Source organism: Rissa tridactyla, chromosome 5 (assembly GCF_028500815.1).
Source record: "Rissa tridactyla isolate bRisTri1 chromosome 5, bRisTri1.patW.cur.20221130, whole genome shotgun sequence".
NCBI lineage: Eukaryota > Metazoa > Chordata > Aves > Charadriiformes > Laridae > Rissa > Rissa tridactyla.
In genome coordinates, this window is record NC_071470.1 from 49061439 (window position 1) to 49081035 (window position 19597).

A 19597-nucleotide genomic window follows, 5' to 3' on the forward strand; every position below is an offset into this window, starting at 1 on the left:
TGCAAGAAGAATAAAGCAAATGATTCAATGCCTAGCATGTTTAGTGCAGAAATACGTTAGTAGTAGCTGTGTCCTCCAACGCAGATGATTGCTTTCCACTGAGTACGGTAGGTGGTGTGTTATGAAGTTCAGATGCAGCTTTGGTATCAGCAAGAAAGGATTATTATTACATCTCCAAAAGAAAACTCAACTGGGTAATAGGACAGTCACTAGCAATGTATGGCTTGGCTGCAGTGCCTGGGAGAAAATGTTTTCTATTTAATGGGAATGAAAGAAGATGAGGAAAACAAGCAAAAAAAGAAGCAGTGCTGGAGAAAGAGACAGTGACTGATAATTCTGCCTGTAACTACTGCTGTTTATTTCATTAAGGTTAAAACAACAAACTATTCAATTATTGCATAGGAGTGAAAAATGAAATAGTGGAGTGTACAAAAGCTAGTAGTGCAGTATAACAAGCTTATTATTTTTCTTCTGTTTCTGTCAGACTATGAAATACAGAGGCAAATTGAAGAACTTGAAAATGGAGGAACAATTCTGAATGAAACAAGAGCCTTTGATTCCAAGCTTGGGTGAGTTTTTATTTTGGAGGAACATCAGGAACAGCAGCTTTAGAGTGCCAGGGATACCTAGTAATATGATCAGGAGAGGTAATGTAGTATTGCTCAACTTCTGTCTTCTAAAGCTAATGTTTACAGGCATAGTCTCCTCACAGGCAGTAATATATTCTTAAAGTCGAGGCTTTTTCACAACAGATTGTGTGCTATATCAAGCAGTGTCCATGTGACATACACACATTCTTTGAAGCAGCCTTAGGAAGCTCTCTGGATCTTCATGAGGAGAAGTTTTTGGGTTTTGTTTTTGCCATAAAACTAGTCCTGTGGTGTACTACTTACCACATCTTACTTGTTTTGTTTTTATTTCAGGTGCACTGTACCAATGAGAGACAAAGAAGGAAAACAGGATTATCGGTATTTTTTTTTAATAAAGTTAACGTTTCGAGAACTGAGAATTTGTTTCTTAAGTATAGTCAGAGTAATGAGCATATAAAGTTAGTCAGCATAGTGAGTATGTTTTGGAAGTTTACTTTCCACTGGAAGGGGAAGAGACCTGTCAAAACTGTCTGAGCAGTTCAGATCTAGAACTGTGTCTCATCTCTGCTAAAACCCATAGACCTTTCCCAAAAACTAAGCTGGAGTACCGTAGCTCAATGTGGATGAGTTGAAGGTTTACTTTGTGGCCAGTACACACGTCTTCTTAAGAACGGCAGACAAAAAATCTAAGAATATTGTGAGTTAAGCCTTACTCCCGCTTTAAGAAAATGCTGAGGGAAATGATTTTCAGATAGCTGGCCCTGCTATTTAAGTCCATGCTTAAATTCTGTGATCATAGATCACAATCACTATTTGAAAATCCTAACTACTACTGAAAGGTGCAGCATTCATAGGCAGGCTTCTACCATTAAATCTTTGTAGACCTAATGAAGATGTTTCCTTGTGAAGTACTTCTTGCCTTCCACCAGTGTGAGATGACAGCCATCAAACCATAAACAACCACCCAAGAAGAATTTAGCCAGAGGGCCGGGGAACAAGGCATGGGTCGTCTTGGAAAGCAGCACCGCTGGGAACAAGCGCTGAGGCAATGCTGCAAAGCAGCAGCACAGCTGCTTGGTGCCCTAGCATGGGAGGTAGTCACAGTGGCGTCTGGATGGGATGGGGAAGAGTGATGCAGCTCAGTAACTGCTGATTGCTCTGGGCACCCCTTCTTCTGCTCTGTGCATGCCTGCCTCCTCCTCTCGTTAGGGCCATCTTAGTGCTGATCCTCCCAATAGTTCCCTAGTTTGCATCCCATAGACAGTCTTCCTGTTACTCACAGAGTTCACTTCCCAGATGGAGAATTGTAGTTCTGCAGGAGAACTTCAGAGCCTCTTAGCTTTGCCATATCTGTGTTCCTGTTAGATCTACTTATCTATATTCTAGCCTGATCTTACTAGAGCAGAGCAAGGATTTTGGAAATTTCCCACAAACTTTAAATTTAAATCTGCTCTTTAAATTCTTGTTTGTAGAAATGCAGCAGAAAAGGCAGTGATCATTTTGTGAATAGGGTAGGGGCTGACATAAGGCTTATTTAACAAGACTAGTTGGAACAAAGGCAAAAGAAAATTCATGAAAAACTAGGCAAAACTGGTGAATCTAAGATATTTCAAATAAAGACCAGAAAGATTATTACTAAGACTATGATCAGTATTAAACTGTGTTTTTCAGCTTGTTTGTAACTTACAGCAGTAAGCACATTTTACATTAAACTTAAAATCTATGTTTAGGCAGATTTGAAATAAAATTTATTATAGTAAAGGTAGAGGGTGCCCAGTGTCCTTTCTTCTGATATTTTTTTTGAACCCCTCATTTGATCATGTAAGAGTGAGGTTTCTGCTTCAATCGCAGTTATTTGAGTGGTTTGAATTGGTCTTCTCTTTAAGGGAACCTTTTGTTCTGTGATAGCACCCTGCTGAGCGCAGTAACTTTGCTTTTAGCACAGCATGAGATTTCACCAAGATTTTTGAAGTTAATCTGGAAAAGGTTACAACCTGCCCAGATCACTCCTGGCAGCTGGCTGTCAATCTGGGTTTTACCCTGCAGTCCACTCCCACTTTTGTCCAGATCCACAATTCATGCTTGATGCCAAAAGGAGTGGGTTATTTCCATATCTGTTCTTATTGTTTTTACTGGATTTTTTTAATTATTGTTTTGGGTGCAGAAGTGTTAATTACCCCTTTCCTTTCATCGACTCTTTGACAATCAGTGGCAAATACTCAGAGAATAGAGGCATTGCAGCAGTTCAGGGGCTGATCTCTTACTACTTAACAGTGATATACCAAGTCATGAATTTTTACTATTTTGTTTAGTCGAAATAGCCATGCAACTTCCAGGTAAGTATAAAATTGTGATATAAATTTTATTCCTTGTTGTTTAGCTTCTGACTGAAAATAGTTATAAAGGAGGTTTTTTTTCATTTTTACTAGGTTTATGCCAGAGCCAAACCTTCCTCCTCTAATTCTGTACGATGCAAAATCTTTGCCAGCTAATATGAACCATCAGCAAGTGGTAAATATTGATTGGATTCATGAGAGACTTCCTGACCTCCCCAGTGTGAAGAGAGCAAAGCTTGTTGAACAGTATGGAATTCTTCCTGAACACAGCTTCGCCTTATTGGTAGGTCTATTGATCAAGTGCTAAAATAAGCCTAGAAACTTCAAAGTTGCACGTTTTTTGAAAAGATTTACAAATGTCATATTAATCAGCTGTCAGTTTTCATGGATGTTTTTTAGTTGGAAATACGTCCAGTGCATATTCTGTACTTCAGAGCCATATACATAGAATGGTGGGGAAAAGAAACCATACACAGTGCACCTAGAAGTGTTTCTCGTGCAAGGTGCAGTCAAATAACTATTATTTAATATTGATCTTGTCTGTCTACTCATGGATGCACCCGTGACTAACTGCAACGGATGTACAACTTCCTGCTGACAAATCCTTGTCTGCAAGTGCCTCCTCTTGTCTGTGGGTCTGGTACAAGGCTGGGCACATTGTCAGTATGTAACAAATTAATAGAGGTGTGTTCCTGATTGCAGAAGCAAAACCCAAAGTTTAAATCTTTCAGCTTCATGTGTGTGTTAATCTGGTTTACACGTTATTTTGGAAAAAAAATTACTTATTTTTAGGTAAATACACAAAATGGATGGACAACATCAACTTCAACCTCACAATGCAATTTACCAGGGATAGGTTCAGAAGAGGGGATGAGAAAGAAATGGATCTGGCAAATATGGATATAAATAAGGAAGTGACAGAAAAATCTCATAACTTCCAAAATTATTCTAAAGGACAATAATCTTCTTAAATACAAACTGCATCATCTCTGTTTGCCAATGATAACTGTGTGGGGGTTAGACATTTCACATAGCCAGTTAAGCTAGGATGGTGTCCTGCTTTGGTTACCTCTGTGACTAATGGAGACTGAAGGGGAAGGACTTATTCAGATTAAGATTCAGAGCGGAACCATAAGTACTTTAAATTGTCCTCTGGAGGAGTTCCTTTCCTTCAACTATAAAAGGAGCACAGTGCCCCTAACTTAACTACCTAATATTCCTCCTTTGTGTGCCTGTAATTTAATACACTTGTACAAGAAGCTGGTTCTACAGGAAAAAAATGGTTCTTTCTTTTGAGGAAAGCTGTTAGGAAAACTGCTTTTGTGGTGCTGTGCCATTTTAGTGAGTTGCAGATCTTTTACTGTTCAGTGGGAAGGCGAGTCATAAATCTCATCAAAGTCATGAGGCTGCAGTGATAGCATCGAGAGGCATCAGTAGTTCTTACCTTTCTATTTCATTGTATAAGCTGCAAAATGTGATTTTGCCGTCAGTATTCCTATCCATCCATGCATTTTTTTCACATCAATGTATTTCTCACATATTAAAATAAACAGAGCTCAGAAAGGTAGATAGGTCCTGAACCCTTTTTTCTGACCTTTTTTTCCTTCTTCTCCCCATCTGTGGTGGGTTGACCACGGCCAGCTGCTAAGCACCACAGCTGCTTGCTTATTCCCCACACCAGCGTGTGTGTGTCTTCCAGACAGGGAAGAGAATTGTAAGAGTTGTTTGAGATACAGACACTTATTTAAGTGAAGGAAAGAGGAAGAGAAAAACCCAAAAGTGATGCAAATGCAGTCACTCACCACGAGCAGACTGATGCCCAACCAGATTCCAACCAATGACAAAGGCTACCTCCCCCAGAATCCCCTGCCCTCACTTTTCCTTGTGAGCAGGGTGTTATATATAGGCATGGAATATCCCCTTGGTCAATTTGGGGTAGTTGTCCAGGTTGTGTTGCTGCCCAACTTTGTGCCCACCCTTGGCCTACTCGCTGTGGGGGGCAGAGTGGGGAAAAAGAGAAAGTGCTGCTCAGCAGTAGCCAAAACACCGGCATGTTGTCAGCACTGCTTTAGGCACAAATCCAGAACACAGCACCCTCTTAAGAAAATAAACTCCATCCCAGCCAGACCCAGTACACCCACTCCTTCCACTTGGCATCAACCCACTTCTTGACCGTTTCAGTTTTGCTGGTATTGATGGCTTCTGCTGAGTGGTTCTGTCATCTCTATCAACTAGCCCTATATATTTATCTCATCAGCTGCCCTTTCTTTCCAGCCATTTGCTGAAATTCACTATTGCCTTTGCTTTTTCCCTTTAACTTTTTTTACGTTTTGTAACGTATAAGATAATTAATGAGCTCCAAGCTGAAATTTGGGATTCAGCTTGTAATAAGATAATGCATCCATTTGAATGCATGAAGTGAATACATTCTTCATTGTGGGTTGTCTTTTATTGTGCATTAGAATGTCAGCGTGTATACTCTCCATAAAAGTTGCTTGCCTGTTCACTGGGAGACTAGTTAACCTTAATTCATCTGAAAACGGTATGTCCGTTGCTGTGTTAAGCTTACATCAGGAGTTGCAGAAGATTGCTGATAGGGCCAGATGCACAAATCTAATGAGCATTCTTTCAGGTTAGAGCGCCCAGGAGTGCTCATTAAATAAACGACAGTAGTAGAGGGATGACTCTAAAATGCAAAATCTCTTTTCTGCGCAAACTTGTTAGAGAAAACATTATGCACCAAAGTTATAATAAAACAATACCATACTTCAGCATGCAGGTTAGTTCCTGAGTTTGCTTCCTGAGTGTCATTCTCATATACGGCAGCTGCCTGTACGTACTGTAGTATTGAGAATCTGAGACTCCTGCTTTGCTTAATTACAAGATGTACTGAAATGGAAGGAGAGCATTACCTATTAATATCTTTATATCTGAAATTTCTTAAGTGTAAACTGATACATTTTTGACAGTTTTGTATAAATTGCAAAAATAAAACAAGTTTCTGATTTTCTGCCTGCAGAACCATTCTTACTCGTAAAGATACAATTCTTTGAGCCACGTAGACTCCATGGTATTTGGATACTCAATTTCTGCATGCAATTTCTACTTTGCTGTGTTAACTGGTAGGGTGGCAAATACCACAGTCAAGAGGGGTGTCTAACAACTTTGCCAGTTATGGTATTGTAATATTCTTATCTTGCTTCCTGTTGAGTCAAAAAAATAAGATGTATTGGTATAGACACTAATGTGATGTTTTGTTTTCAAAAAGCATGCTGAAGTCTGGGGAGATCCAACCAAAAAATAGATCAGTTGGCACAGTATGGTGTTGGAAAAAATCGGTCTGATCACTTCCTTTCTCTTCCCAATTCCAAGCCTTCCTGTGCATTTACTGTTTATCTGCTTACTCGGGTAAAAGTGGCCGTTCCACTTGGGCTTTGGCTTATTGCTTTGGTGAAACAATTGCATTGGTGAATCCTTCAAACGATCAAAAGTGGGATGCTGTAGAAGTTGGTTTTGACCATTTTGTTTATGACGTGTTGTTCTCATACATGTTGGTGTGCAGGTGAATTGATGCTTATTTTTAGAACTTAAATCATTTTATAAGAAGCTGTGGGAAAAAGTTTGAACTTTGACTGCTCTGCTTGTTTGCTTTAATAAGCTAGATTTTTCTGGGTTTTTTTATCCCTGACAATCTTGCGCATTTTTGCAGCAATTGTTACCTCACAGTTGGTTATCGTGGGAACTGAGATAGTGAAAATGGGAATAAGAAAGCAGAAAAAGATATTTTATTTGAGAACATTGATGTGGTTTTCTTCTTCAGTTCTTTGGGAAACATTAAAAGTTTGCATTGCAGACCCAATGTTCCTAAAGATTGTACTCATGGTATTTTGTAAAATAATGTATTGTTTAAAACTCATTTAAAAAGCATCTGAAATCACTACTAGTTTTTTTGATATCTCAGTACGATTAAATGATCATTTTAAACCATGTTTAAGAAAGAAAGAAGTTTGCATCTGGTTGAAATATTGATGTGTCAGATTTCATGCCGGTGACAGTCTAATGAGTAAGTTACAGCATATTTGGTGTGTAATGGGAGCACCAAGTGGGCCTGGATCACAAACATGGTGCTGCAATTCCAGATTTCTGGTTTTACTTCTATAAAGATTAAAATACGTTATTCAGAATTGAGAGAGAACAGTCATTTAGCATTCCTGTAAACCAGTATGTTAGAGCATGCAGTGGTTTTGAGCTCAGCTCTATCACAAGGGACAGGGGTGTGGGGGTGTGTGTAGTTGGAATGAATTTGACATGAAGGAAGTTGACCAAAATACAGAACAAACTAAAGTCATGTTCAGGTAGTACAGTGTCTAGAAGCTAAAGCTAATCAAGTTTTCCTTGAATTTTTCTAATATGGCAAGAAAATCAGGAAAATGTTTCATTTTTGTCAGTCATTCTGGTGTTTTGACATTCTACCTTACTTGTTTCAGTCTAGCTATTGATGGGTTTTCCTACTCTTTGGCTACAGAAAATGGTAGTCACTTGAAAAAACCTAAAATGAAATGCAAAGGAAGTTGGGGGAATATGTCTGGTTTTATTTGCACAAGTATTGAGTATGGGGTTTGGTACCTGATGGCAAATGTAAGTCTGTCTGAGTATTCCTGGGCTTTTCTGCTCTTGCTGCCTGGAAATCATCTGATTAAAATGTGAAGGCTGGGTATGTTTGTCCTTGATTTTCAAAGGTCTGGCAGCAGGGTCAGAGCTGTCTGTAGCTCCAGCCAGGCTGTTGGTATCCAGAAATCTGAATGTGTCCGCTCTCTAGCCTTTACGTGATGAAAGCGTTGGACATACTGCATCTGAGTGGTGTAGCCTGCATTCAGACACATGCCATCCGCAGACGTGGGGTTTTTTTGTGTGCGTAACGTTGTAGCTAGACCTACTCTGCCTGGAGTGTTTGTAAAACCTTCTGCAGCATGTGTAAAGAAAGCAGCATTTATACGTGCTCACTTTTTTTCCTACCTAAATTGGACAGGTGTTTTTGTGGAAGGGAACCCGCTGTTTAAATAATCAGTGTTTGTTTGTGCTGTTGAATCCTGAGGTGAATTAGAAAGAGTACAGTATTTAGTAATGGATCATTTTAGTAATTCCTCTTAACACACATGCAGTTGTAAATCTAGTTTGCTGTGCTTTCGTAATCATGTCGTTCCTTTACTGCTCGTTTTTTTAAGCCAAATGTGTTCCTCTAGTCTACTTAGCCTTAGATTTTACATAATTTGATTCCAAAGTAACTGCTAGTTAAATTTGTAATACTACTAGAAAAGAAGGGAATTATATCTGTATGTGTCAGATGGATAACTAGGGGGAGTTACAAGGTTTACTCTGGTTCACAAACGGACCTTTGTGGCTTTCCTACGCTGAGAACTTGGTTTCTTTGCTCCAGGTAAAGGGGACGGGTCTGATTTTTGTCACACCAGTTTTACAGCAACCATTAGTCTAAGTGCATTTTGTTCTGTTTCACAGAACAGAGAGCAGTAGTCTGCAGTCTTCTCAAAAGCCATACATCATTACTGGTGAAAAATGTGGTATCTACAGTTGTTGGAAGTTTGTGTTGTGAAAGTTTTGAGGGGCAAAGTCTAAAATTCTGTGTTGCTATGGTGATAAATTGCCTTTGAAAACAAGGGCAAGTGAGACTGTTTTGATGGGATGTGTTTGAGTGGAAAAGTTAGCCTTTGGTTTAGTGTGTAGCTGCACTCTTTTTGCTCAGAACCGTTCAGAGATCTGGCTGCAGTCAGCGTGTGCTTGGGAAATGTTTTTGCTGTGATGACAGTATACTTAGAATAGCTCCTTGGCTGGCTCCAAACTGTTACCTCTCAACTTCTGAAAGCTGGCGTGTTCTCCTGTGGGTTTATGCTACACACTGCAGAAGTCCAGTGGCATGCTGGATTTGGATTCCTCCTTGAAAAGGTAGGAGCTGCCACTTAATATCTCTTCAGCCTTCAGTAGACCTAATGAGTTCTGTGCTACAGTTAAAGATCCATCAATGCCTTGATGACACACAGCACAGCATTCAACAGACTGTGCAGTATCTGTTCTTCTAAAAACAATCTCAGATTTCACTTAGCTATAAATTGAATCCCCTACTGTCATACCTTCTGAGCATTTAGGGTGCTGTGCAAAAGCTTACAAAGCTTCTCTGAAAAAACTAGAAAAATAAAACTGCTTCTTACAGTATGATCTTTCCATATCATTGGAGGGTGAATGCAAGCTAAACTTACTCCTTCAATCCAAAATAAATGGAAGTGATTGCAAGATCGAGTGAAATGACTGTAGATGGTTTTGGGAAAAATCTCTTCTTGGTAAAAGGTAGCGGAACAGCCTGTTAGATCACAGCATTATATTTTCTAGCATTATGCGTACTTAAAATACATGAGGAGATGAGAAAGGTTCTCCCCAGATGCTAATTTTAGGGAGGAGTTAAGAGTTAAGATTGCTCTTTTATTGGAAGTTCCATTGGAACAGACAGGCTGGCAGATAAGCTGTATGTACCTATTCTGGATGTAACGTAGTTTGTTTGCTGTTATGTTAATAAAATCACTTCAAAGTCTTGTGACTTTCGAATGAATTCGCAAAACCAAGTTTACTTTAGGATTAAGTATTTATACTCCAAATGTAATTGTATAATTAATCGTTTGCACTCTGGTATCTTTTTTTGTGCATTTAACTTCTCTCAAACAGAATGAAGATGGATTAACAGAGTTCTTTGAAAATGTGGTAAAACAGACACAGATGAAACCGAAGAAAGTGATCGGCTGGATTCTCAATGTCCTGCTCAGTTATTTGAAAGAACATTCCCTTACAGTAAAGGAAAGGTCAGGCTTCTTGATTACTACAGTGGTGAAATAAAAGTGATCCTTTTCTCACGTACCATGAATAGTATCGTGTCATTCTGTTCCTTGCTTCTGCTTTAGTTATTTTCTGTGAAGTTTGTTAGGCTAGGCAGTAATACGTAGGCCTTGACGTTGTCATGCTGAATGAACTTCACCAAATACCTTGCAGAGAAGATGACCATGTAGTTAAGAGTAGTAATCAGAGCCTTCCTTCTTTGGAATATGAGGATGGTAAGGCATAATCAGGCGATCAATACCAAATTTGAATATAGTTTATCGTAAGGGAAAATACTAGCTTGTCCTGCTGAAGTGATGGTTTAGTGATGGTTCTTGTCAGTGTTAGGTTGGTGCTTGGACTCGATGATCTTAAAGGTCCCTTCCAACCTAGAAAATTCTGTGATGCTAACTGTGTGATCTTTAGGCAAGCAACAATAGCCTAGATGTATTACTCACCTTATTCTGAGGTAACTTATGCCCCCTTTTTCCCTAGCCCAATCAGTTCTCTTATGATGGCTGACCTTCTGAACCTTCTAGAAAAAAAAGAAATTTCTTCTACAGCAGCAAAGCAGGTAAGTACCTTTCTTGATTTTACTATACTTTGAATCTGTGGCTGCTTACTCCATTTGTGTAGCAATTTTATAATCAGTGTCTACTGGTACATCAGTTGCTTTAAAAGGAAATTATGTAGAGTGTTGATCAAGGATAAATTTTGTGTCTACTATATACATACAATAGATGAAAATACCTCATGTGTAGCTAATTTTACAGATATATCTGCATATTCAGTGTTAGGAGGAGGCACAATCCAAGTAGTAGATTTAAGCAATGTGAACTGAAGTCAGTTAAATCAATCCTGCTTCTGAACAGATGGGACACGATCTCAATTTCACAGTTCGAGTCAGACCTGAGTGAAAGGTCAGTGGGAGCTAATCCATGACTTGCAGTTAAGCTGAGAGTATCTGTTACTAGGTACTACGGGACAGTAAGGTCTATGTTCCCAAGCATTAGCTTGTGAAAAAGGATGTTATTCACCTGAGTGTAGTCACAAAAGAGTCTGCTTTGGCGTACCCCTGAGTTAAAAGTGGAGAGGTCTGGCCTTTCTTTTATCCTTGCTTCTTGGAGCAAGTGCTATCAAGGACCTCTGAAGCAAGTACTGCTGGTAAAGCTAGTTTCTCCCTCTTTTTAAGTATCATCTTGCTTGGGACAGGCTGAAAAATCATCTCTTGATGATTTCTGTCTAAAATTGTGAGATGCTTATGATGGATCTGGTGACTGCTGTGTCTATAGACAAAATTTGGAGTTTTTTGTGATAGGGAATAATCTGTCATTCACCTTAAACTGCTGCCAGCTCACTTATGTGGAATGCGTTGTCTTTTCAGATTAATTATTGTCCTCTAGATAAATGCATTAGATGGCTTCTTCTTCTCAGGTGTTCATCGGTGAAACTGTTTGTGAAGATATTTAACTTGCAATGAAGATATTTAACTTGCCTTGTCTGCTTTCAAGCTTTTAATACTCTGAAATACACAGGGCAGGTTTCCATCCTTCTAGCATATACTGAAGTCAATTCACTTTTTTTTTTTTTTTTGCACGATTATAAACCAAGTGTAACTGTTGCAAATGTGTCTCTTTACCCTACTTGGAGACATTTAAACTTCCTGGTTTGTTGTTTTCTTTTTTGGAGATGCTTCTGGATCTTAATTAATTTGGTCTCGTTGGTGGTCTGCTTCTGTGAATAGCCAGCTGCATATGACAGGCATCATAAATAAGGATTTTAAGTGCCTGACTTCAGGCATCTGCATTTGGAAATTTTGGATTGGAAGAGTAAAAGCTTCAAAAAGGAGATAAAGTATTAATAGGAAAAGCATTGGAATGCAGAGCAGTTCTGTGCCTGCGGGGTTATGGCACACCCATCAGTTTGGTGTCTGCGTTTGAAAGGGAAGCTTCAGAACTCCAATCTTGACTCTCAGCTTCCTTGTGGAGGTAGAGACAGGGTACTGCCACTCTTCTATGGGAGTTTCTTGCCTTGTGATGTATTTGTGTGCCAGGACTTCTGACAGCTTATGAAATGTCAAGAATTTCAGAGATGCTTTTCTTGTTTAATTACCAACTCCTTGTAATGTGCATGTTGTCCTCGGTGTTCTGAAATTGGACACAGAGAAATAACAGTACTGTTTGCCATCACTGAGTGATGCTATCAAACTGCAGAAACCTTGCCACATTTAGAAAAGTATTTCGGTTGCCTGGATGTCGGAAGAATAACAAATGTTTATAACAATTCTCAGCAGTAGGCAGAGATACTGGATGGCCCGAGGGCAGAAAGGGCTATATATACACAACAGCAGATGAATTGCAGCACTTGGGGTGGGGGAGAATGAACTGCAGTGGTAGAGACAGATCCAACAAGAAAGGATGGAAGGGTTCGATGGGGTGAGCGCACAGACATGCACACACATACGTGCTCGCTGCAGGAAGCTCTTAACAGTTTAAATTTTTTAAGAGGTTTTGTGTTCGGTCTCTGCTGTATAAGGCATTAAAACACAGACAGATAAAAGCTGTAAGCACTGATTATAGACAGAGAACATTGTATGGTAGGATGCATATGCCGAAGAAAGGGCACTGTGCGCTTCCATAATTACCACTTAGGTAATTGCAGAGCTCACGCCCAACTTGCCATCAAATATAGCATCCTACTCTAGAGGTCTCCGAAGCAGTTTCAGACTGGTGTGTCTGTGCAAAGGGGAGCAGCTTCCAGCTCTGCCGGCATGCAGGGCTGTGGGGTGGGTGTGTCCTGGATCGGGGACCTGCACAGGCACACCCTGTGTCCCACCCCAGAGGCACCGTTTTGAAGATCACAGTGGGAGGTGCTGGTGCCGTTCACCCAAGGCTGAAACCAGTCTGCCCGATTGTTTGTGGGGCTGGCAGTGAGTATGTCTCTGGCGTAAGGGGCCTGCCTTTGACTTACGGCACTGTGGGAGAAGGCTGGCTCCTAGGCTGGAGAAGCAGAAACTTGCCCCTGCTGAGAGCCACGCTGGAGCAATTCCTCATGGACACCCTTGTTGCACATTCATTGGGGATTTATTGCAGGGTATGGAGGAGAGCAGACCCCAGGTCTTGTTTGCTTCTGCAGTTGCACAGGTCACTCACATAGGAGTAACTTCAACAGACCCACTTGGCACCCCTACTCTAAAGTAGATAGCAGGGAAATGAGTACAGTACACAAACCTAAACAGAACCATCTGCTTTGACAATTATGGCTGTACCATCTGGAGGACTGGACCCAGCCTGCCCCTCACTTTTGTCGGAGGCTGAGGGACAACTGCCAGACATCGAGGCTTTCCATCACTGGGAAGGAGAGATGCCCACAGGATGGACTCGAGTGGTGCTGCCTGCTGCTTCCCCCCACACTTGGCAGCAAATCACTGCAGATAGGGTTTCCAGTTGGAGCGTTCTCAGGCACAGCAGTCAGCTGGCACATTCGCCAGTTGCAAAATGTTTGATATGATGCCCGTGGCAGCCAGACGCGTAAGTCCTGATTAATTCATCTTGACCAATGCTTTGCTGCTATGCCTGTGTAGGTAGAGACAGCAGAACATCATTAAAATCTAATCACGCTCGGGCAAGAATCAATAGTAGAAACTACTGAGATTTCAGTAATGGAAATGAGGCCTGAGATTCTCGTTTTGGCTCTGGAGACTTCATCATTTGATCCTCCTGTTCTGGTGCAGGCAGTTTGTGTAAATGAGTTGAAATCATTTTTTAAACTGCTTTCTTTAGATTCATACTCCTTGCCAAGTGGAGAAACACATTTTTAAAAGTGCATCTTTGACAGGTCTTGGCCACATCTCTTTCTGCTTTTCTAGGTACCTGTAAACAAGCAATGGCCTTGATAACATTGTTGCTCTACTAGCTAAGCGGAGGTGCTTGTTACCAAATTGAAAAGTACACACCATGCAGATGTCACCGGGAAAATCTGATGCCTTCAAGGTTTCTAATGGGCAAGCTTTTCTCAGTGCCAGGAGATGTTTGGCGCAGGGAATCAGAGCTGGATCTCTGACTGTCAAGCTGTCCTGCCCCTGGTCTAAGTCAGCCTGATGTACGAGTTGCTCCTGGGTAACTCTGCCGTGGTAGGCTGCTTAGATTTTTTGTTTGTTGCAGATTTTCCCCTCCTGCAGCTCGTGGCATCCTGCTTGAATACATGCCAGTCCTAAAAATCACATCTGCCTTTTCCCAGGAGAGTGATATGGCTTATTCATTGTCCAGCCCCTGATTTGAGCAGCGCTTCAGATTCTCCAGGGTGTTTTGCTGTGGGCTGGGCTGTGCTGTGCATAGAGGACAGGGCTGCTTCTGAGGCGTGATGTACCCTGCCGGTGCCTTGGGTGGCCTTGAGGACAGAAAGCTTCCTGCCTGATCCCTCAAGGAAAGAGCGGGAGGGGGTTGTGGGACAGGTAACAATGGAGTGCAACAAAAAGAAGGCGAGTGGCTGCAGACAGGTTGAATTTCTGCTGGCTGTATTTCTTTCTAGGGGTATTCCAGGTAGCACTGGCATGATGATTTTTAAGTGCTGTACTAGAAGGAAGATCTTGTAGAAGACATTGTATAATGCACTGATTTATTTAGCCGTAAACATCTGAAAGCTTTACCTATAAGAGCGGTTGTAACTCTGGCTGCTTATCAGTAACTTTAATATTGTGATCTGACTTTAACCCTCTTACAGGGGAAAAAACAAGCTGTAGCTGCTACAGTATAGCTGTGTGTCATTACCTTCTCTCGAGGTCTCCAGCGGAGGGATAAGATCCCATAAAAAGCTTTGGGATACCGCTGGCAAACAAATCTCCTCTTGCAGGAATTGTATCAATGCATGGTTCTTAAATACCTGTTGTGGCCACAGAATTGTTTAACTGAAGGTCTTTTGTAGCAGAAAATTCTTCATGCTGAAGAAAATTGCTGGAGTAGTTAAGATACCATCCCATGTGCTTCGTTTTTCCCAAGTTGTCTTGCTCCCCTGCTGATTATTTAACATGCAGTTTGAATGCCCCTTCTCGTCTCCTTGTCCCAGCTGCTGCTTCATCCTGCAGTGAGTATTTAATGCTGAAATTCTGGCGTGACATCCATTTCCATATTGGTACACAGCAATGGCCCAAACATACAATCACATCTTCAGCTCAGGATGGAGCACAAGCAGCTGTTTTAATAATGGTTTCCTTTCTCTCCTCCCACAGCTCTGAAATAAGAGCAAAGGGAATACAGAAAATGACCGCCCAAGGAGATTGGTTTTTTATAAATGTTCTCTTCTCTCAAGTTTATTCCAGGGCGATAGCCCTGCTACAGCGTAGGAAAACACACTAGCATTAACAAGTGATTATTCCGGAGGCCTGGGTTCACCCAGCATTCCAGTACTTGGAGGTGATGCATAGGTGGGCTGGTGCTGCTGCCTTCATTCTGCTCGGCACTATTTTTCTTCTGCTTTGTCATACGTATCCTCATTACAGCTGGCTGATGAGGACTGGTAATGGGATGAGTTACCTGGGATTGGACTTGGTACAGTAGTCAGCTAATCGTCAGTTCCCGGGCAGAGACATTGCTCATGGAAATGCATTTTCTTACTGCTCTCAGGCAGTTCTTGTGAATAATGTGAGATGAGTGCGAGTACTGCCCGAGGGGCAGCCTTGCAGGCAGTGACAGTCTTTGCTGCGGTGCCCCCCGCTCCCAGCGAGGTACACGGGGGCTGCGAGAGACAAACTTCTTCGCACAGGTTCCATCCCTGGTAGTAGCAGGCAGGCCCCGGTACTGCGGTAGGCTGCAGAGGACCCGTTGTGAACCATTAACCTGCACTCATGCAGAGTGAAAACGCTTTGTTTTATTTGAGGATGCAGAAGAAGAGGGAGGCTACAAGAGCTCTTTCAGCGAGGCATAGGTTTAAATCTTGAGTTTGTTCACATTTAGATAATCTGCTCTTGCTTTAACTAAAATCTGGCTTCTTGGGTAGTAAACTGAAATACTGCATGTAAACAACAGTGATAAGTCAAGACACTGACCTTCGCTACTCATTGTGATTTTCAGGTGCTTGCGGAATTGTGGAAGGGAGAAGAGAAGACTCCTCTTGAAATTGTTAAAGAAAAGAAACTTGAACTGATACAGGATCAAAAAGAGCTTGAACAGATCTGCCAGGCGGTGATTGATGGACAAGAAAATGAGGTGATTATGATGGCGCTGGGAAGATTGTGCACTATGGCAGTCTGTGGCACTAAAAAGGGGCTTAAAATGGCCTTTTTTCTTTCTTTTTCCTTTTGATTGTCATTTGAGCTCTAGAGCCAGTATAGGAGCATTAAAGCTGCTGCTCAGATATTATCAGGCTTTTCTTCTCCTTTCTTATTTTACTAAATGTTATTTTGGAAATTGAAGCATACACAAAATGATCAGCAGAAGAAATTACCAGTCTGGCTAATATGCTAAGTCATTGTGAGAGACCATAAAAATTTAATGCAGGAAAGGAAAACTGTGGGGCTCTTTCCCTCTTCAGCTATACTGCCATTAACCTGATCTGGCCACCCGGCCACATAACTCTGATTTTTATGTCATCTGTTGTGATATCAGCGCAACGCTGTTAAACTGTTCAGAAGCTGGAGATTGAAGTTATCTGCCAGCAAGGCATATATTAGTTATGGAATTAAGAGACTGTATCAGGGCTGGCAAGACAAAAATTTTACTTGGATCTGTCTCTTCGCCATGTTCCTGTCTCCCTCCACTGCCAAAGAGCCAAGTTGAGCTGGCTCTCCTGCCTGACGCTGGCTGTGGGGTGGGGAGGAGACGGACCGCCGTGGCAGTGGCCTCGGTGGCTGCAGAGTTGCTGTCAGCTCGGCTGTTCTGCTGCTGGGCTGTGGCAGCAGTGCAAATGCTGTGGTAGGAGAGGTGGGGTTTGGGCTCTTCCCCATCGCCTTGGAAGAACATGCAGCGGTCTGCCTGGCTTGTGGGTCTAACAAGGTCTGAGCCAGGAAAAGGGGAAAAAAAAACCCTTGTTGATCATAAAGGGGAGGAGTGGGAAGGGATCTCAACCGAGTCTAAAATCTGCTTTATAAAAAGCAAAGTGAAAACAAGTGCTTATATGTTCTGTGGAGCAAAAATGTAAAAGCAGAAGTGAATAGCGTACTTCTAATATAAACATTGTCTAGATACATTTGCCATTTGGAAAAAAACATTAACATCTTTTGAGAACAATACCACCCACCCCAGATCTCATTGGGGGATGCTAACAGCTCCGCAAGAGCTTTTGATAAAGAAAATGAGCTTGCAGTAGGTCGGCGTGACCTCCATCAGACTGACTCATTTGCAGAGCCTGATAAAAGTGCCGCTGTATTTTCAGACTGGCACGGAAGCACAAGTGTGGATAGAAAGAACATTAGAACTGATTGGGAAGTGCAGAAGCTGAAGGTCCGTAACTACACTCCCATTTCCATAATAATGCTTTTTCTGAGAATGTAATTCCTCTCTGTTTTCCACTGTTTTAGTCAAGCCAGATGCAGTAGAATGGCTTCACTTCCCTGCTTTTTCCAGGTGATCTTCTGCTAAGGCAAAAGCTGCCTTGAAGGCCTGCAGTTCATTGCTTTAAAGTGCTGCGAGAGAGCTTCCCGTACAAAAGAGTTAGCCGAGTACTTGACGGGAAAAAGAAAAAAGTGTGCCTTGCTTTTTGATAGTAACTTTCTTTAAAACGAACTAACTTACAAACAGTTGCTCAAGCCAACACTGAGCACTTTATGAAAAATGCAGTGTCTGGATTGTTCTGTGCTCTGCCCCGCACAGGTCATTTCTAGCAGATCAGGAGTCGTGAGTCCTTTCCGTATTGTGACATTACAGAGAATATTTTAGTGTGTCAATAATTCGGATACCGTAATGAGTGGCAATATTTGCATTTGTGCTTGCTGTTGGCACAGTGGGTGGTTCATATGTTCGCAATCCTTCCCTTAATGGCTGTAAATATGACATCCTGTTTAATTGAAGCTATCGTGTTTTGCCCAGTAGCTCTGACAATGTAGAGAATGTCTTCCCTGCCACACAAACAATATGAAGGCCAGAAGCTTGTCTTTCAGAGGTAACATCTCCTTCAGAAATGCATGGAAGTGAAATTTCCAGTGCTTTTTTCAGTGTCTTCACTTTTAAATACGGCCCTCGCTATTCTGTAGGTGATTGTGCATCAAACACTAGCTGTCTGATAGGAGGCCGTATTTCTGATCAGCTTATTAATTGCTATGTTGCAAAGGGTTCCTTGCTTAAAGGAAATAACATGCTGTTACAAAAGCAGCTACGTCTGTGCTTGAAGGATCTCACAGATATTATCAAATAAGATTGTGACTCGATGCAAATTACTTGTTATAACTGAACAGTATATTGAGTAAAAAGGTGGATTCTATTAGCAAAAAGAAGTTCATCTCACTTCTGGCACTTCTCCAGGAAGGCGCTGTTCAAGTTGCAGACGCTGTTAAAATCCAAAAGTGTTTCTGACTTCCAATAAAAGCAGATCTTTCTATTAGTTGTAAGGCCCTGCTGCTGTAGGGACTTGCTGTTGTCTCATGGGAGCAGAGCAGGAGCTTATTGCAAAGCTGAAAGCAGTTTTTATAAATAACAGCCCAAAATACAGCATTCTATGACAATAGTCCAAAGAACAAAAATATTCATACCTTGGCTGTGAACGAGTGAGGACATCCAGTTTTCATGTAACAGTGGTGTCTGTTGTTTTGTTTTTCTTTAAAGGTTATGGCGATAAAGGCAGGAAATCTCAAAGTTCTAAATAAGTTGATTGGCCTGGTACAAAGAGAAACACGAGGACGATCCAATCCTGTTCTGGTGAAGCAATTATTAGAGAAGAAGCTGTCAGAGTAGCCGCAAGAGAACAACCACCCAAGTGTCTACAGAAATCACGTGCTTCGTTCTGTCTAGTTCACTGCAAATGAACTTCGGTGCCTCCTCCTGCATCATCAGGATTGTTGGTTGTACTCCAAGCGGCATTTCTTCCTAGCCTTCCCTGGACGCAGCAGCCAAAGGCAGATGAGCAAAAGACTAGCAGGAGACGGAACAGTCATTTGCATCTCCCTCCCTTTGTCGTGGCATTCAGAAATGTGATTTCCACACCGCCACGGGAAGCGAGGTCCTGGGGGTGTCTGTGAGTATGCAGAGCGCTGGAGCTCTGTGGGTTACGTTTGTAATAAAGCGAGTGCAAACTCAGCTTTTCTAGCGGCCTTGTTGGGAGAAGAGAAGTTCACAGCTCTTGAATGCAAAATTTGATGGTGCACACTAACAACTCATTGTCAATTAATGGGAGCACACTAGTAACAATGATTAAAACACCGAACAGTAATTAAGAAGACAATGTGTGCCTCCATGCCTAGCAGAAGGGAAAAAACCATCCGCTGCTATCATTCTCCCTGGTTTCTGAGGGATGGGGAAAAGATGAAGTCCCGAGCTGCTTAAGTCAGTGCCCAAGGCTAGTGCCACAAACAGGTGTGCCTACAGCTAAGAATTAGCGTCAGATTGTTTGCTCGCCTTCTCCTTGTTAGGTGCCCAAACATCTGCTTTGCCTACTCACAGCTCTTTCACTTCCGACGAGCGCCTAACGGATGGCTGCCCGAGCGCTTCCCAGGTTCACATCCCAGTTTGGCCCACGAGGTCCAGCGTAGCAGACTGCCGCGGTAGCGTGCTTCTGCCGGCCCTGCACAACCCACAGAGGAACATGTAGTGCAGTAGCTCAATAAAGGTCCCATTTGCCCCGATTTGGTTTTTTTTTTTTTTCCTC

General features: G+C 41.8%; 1 protein-coding gene and 1 long non-coding RNA gene across 3 annotated transcripts in view; one reads left to right on the forward strand and one right to left on the reverse strand.

Annotated features, from left to right (window-relative positions):
• The window catches only part of GATB (glutamyl-tRNA amidotransferase subunit B), a 42720-nt gene extending 24025 nt beyond the window's left edge, over positions 1-18695 (forward strand). For both annotated transcript variants that reach the window (XM_054204026.1, XM_054204027.1), the window contains 7 exons: positions 485-569; positions 924-968; positions 3020-3209; positions 9659-9792; positions 10301-10379; positions 15874-16008; positions 18559-18695. In XM_054204026.1, coding sequence (XP_054060001.1) covers positions 485-569; positions 924-968; positions 3020-3209; positions 9659-9792; positions 10301-10379; positions 15874-16008; positions 18559-18687 — 797 coding nt within the window. In that variant the 3' untranslated portion in view covers positions 18688-18695. The remainder of the gene's footprint in view (positions 1-484; positions 570-923; positions 969-3019; positions 3210-9658; positions 9793-10300; positions 10380-15873; positions 16009-18558) is intronic.
• LOC128910599 (uncharacterized) lies at positions 11819-19509 on the reverse strand. Its single transcript, XR_008466784.1, has 3 exons — positions 19391-19509; positions 18486-18648; positions 11819-11952 (listed from the first exon to the last, which is right to left on the reverse strand). It is a non-coding gene; the product is annotated as an uncharacterized LOC128910599 (long non-coding RNA).
• Between the last annotated feature and the right edge of the window lie 88 nt (positions 19510-19597).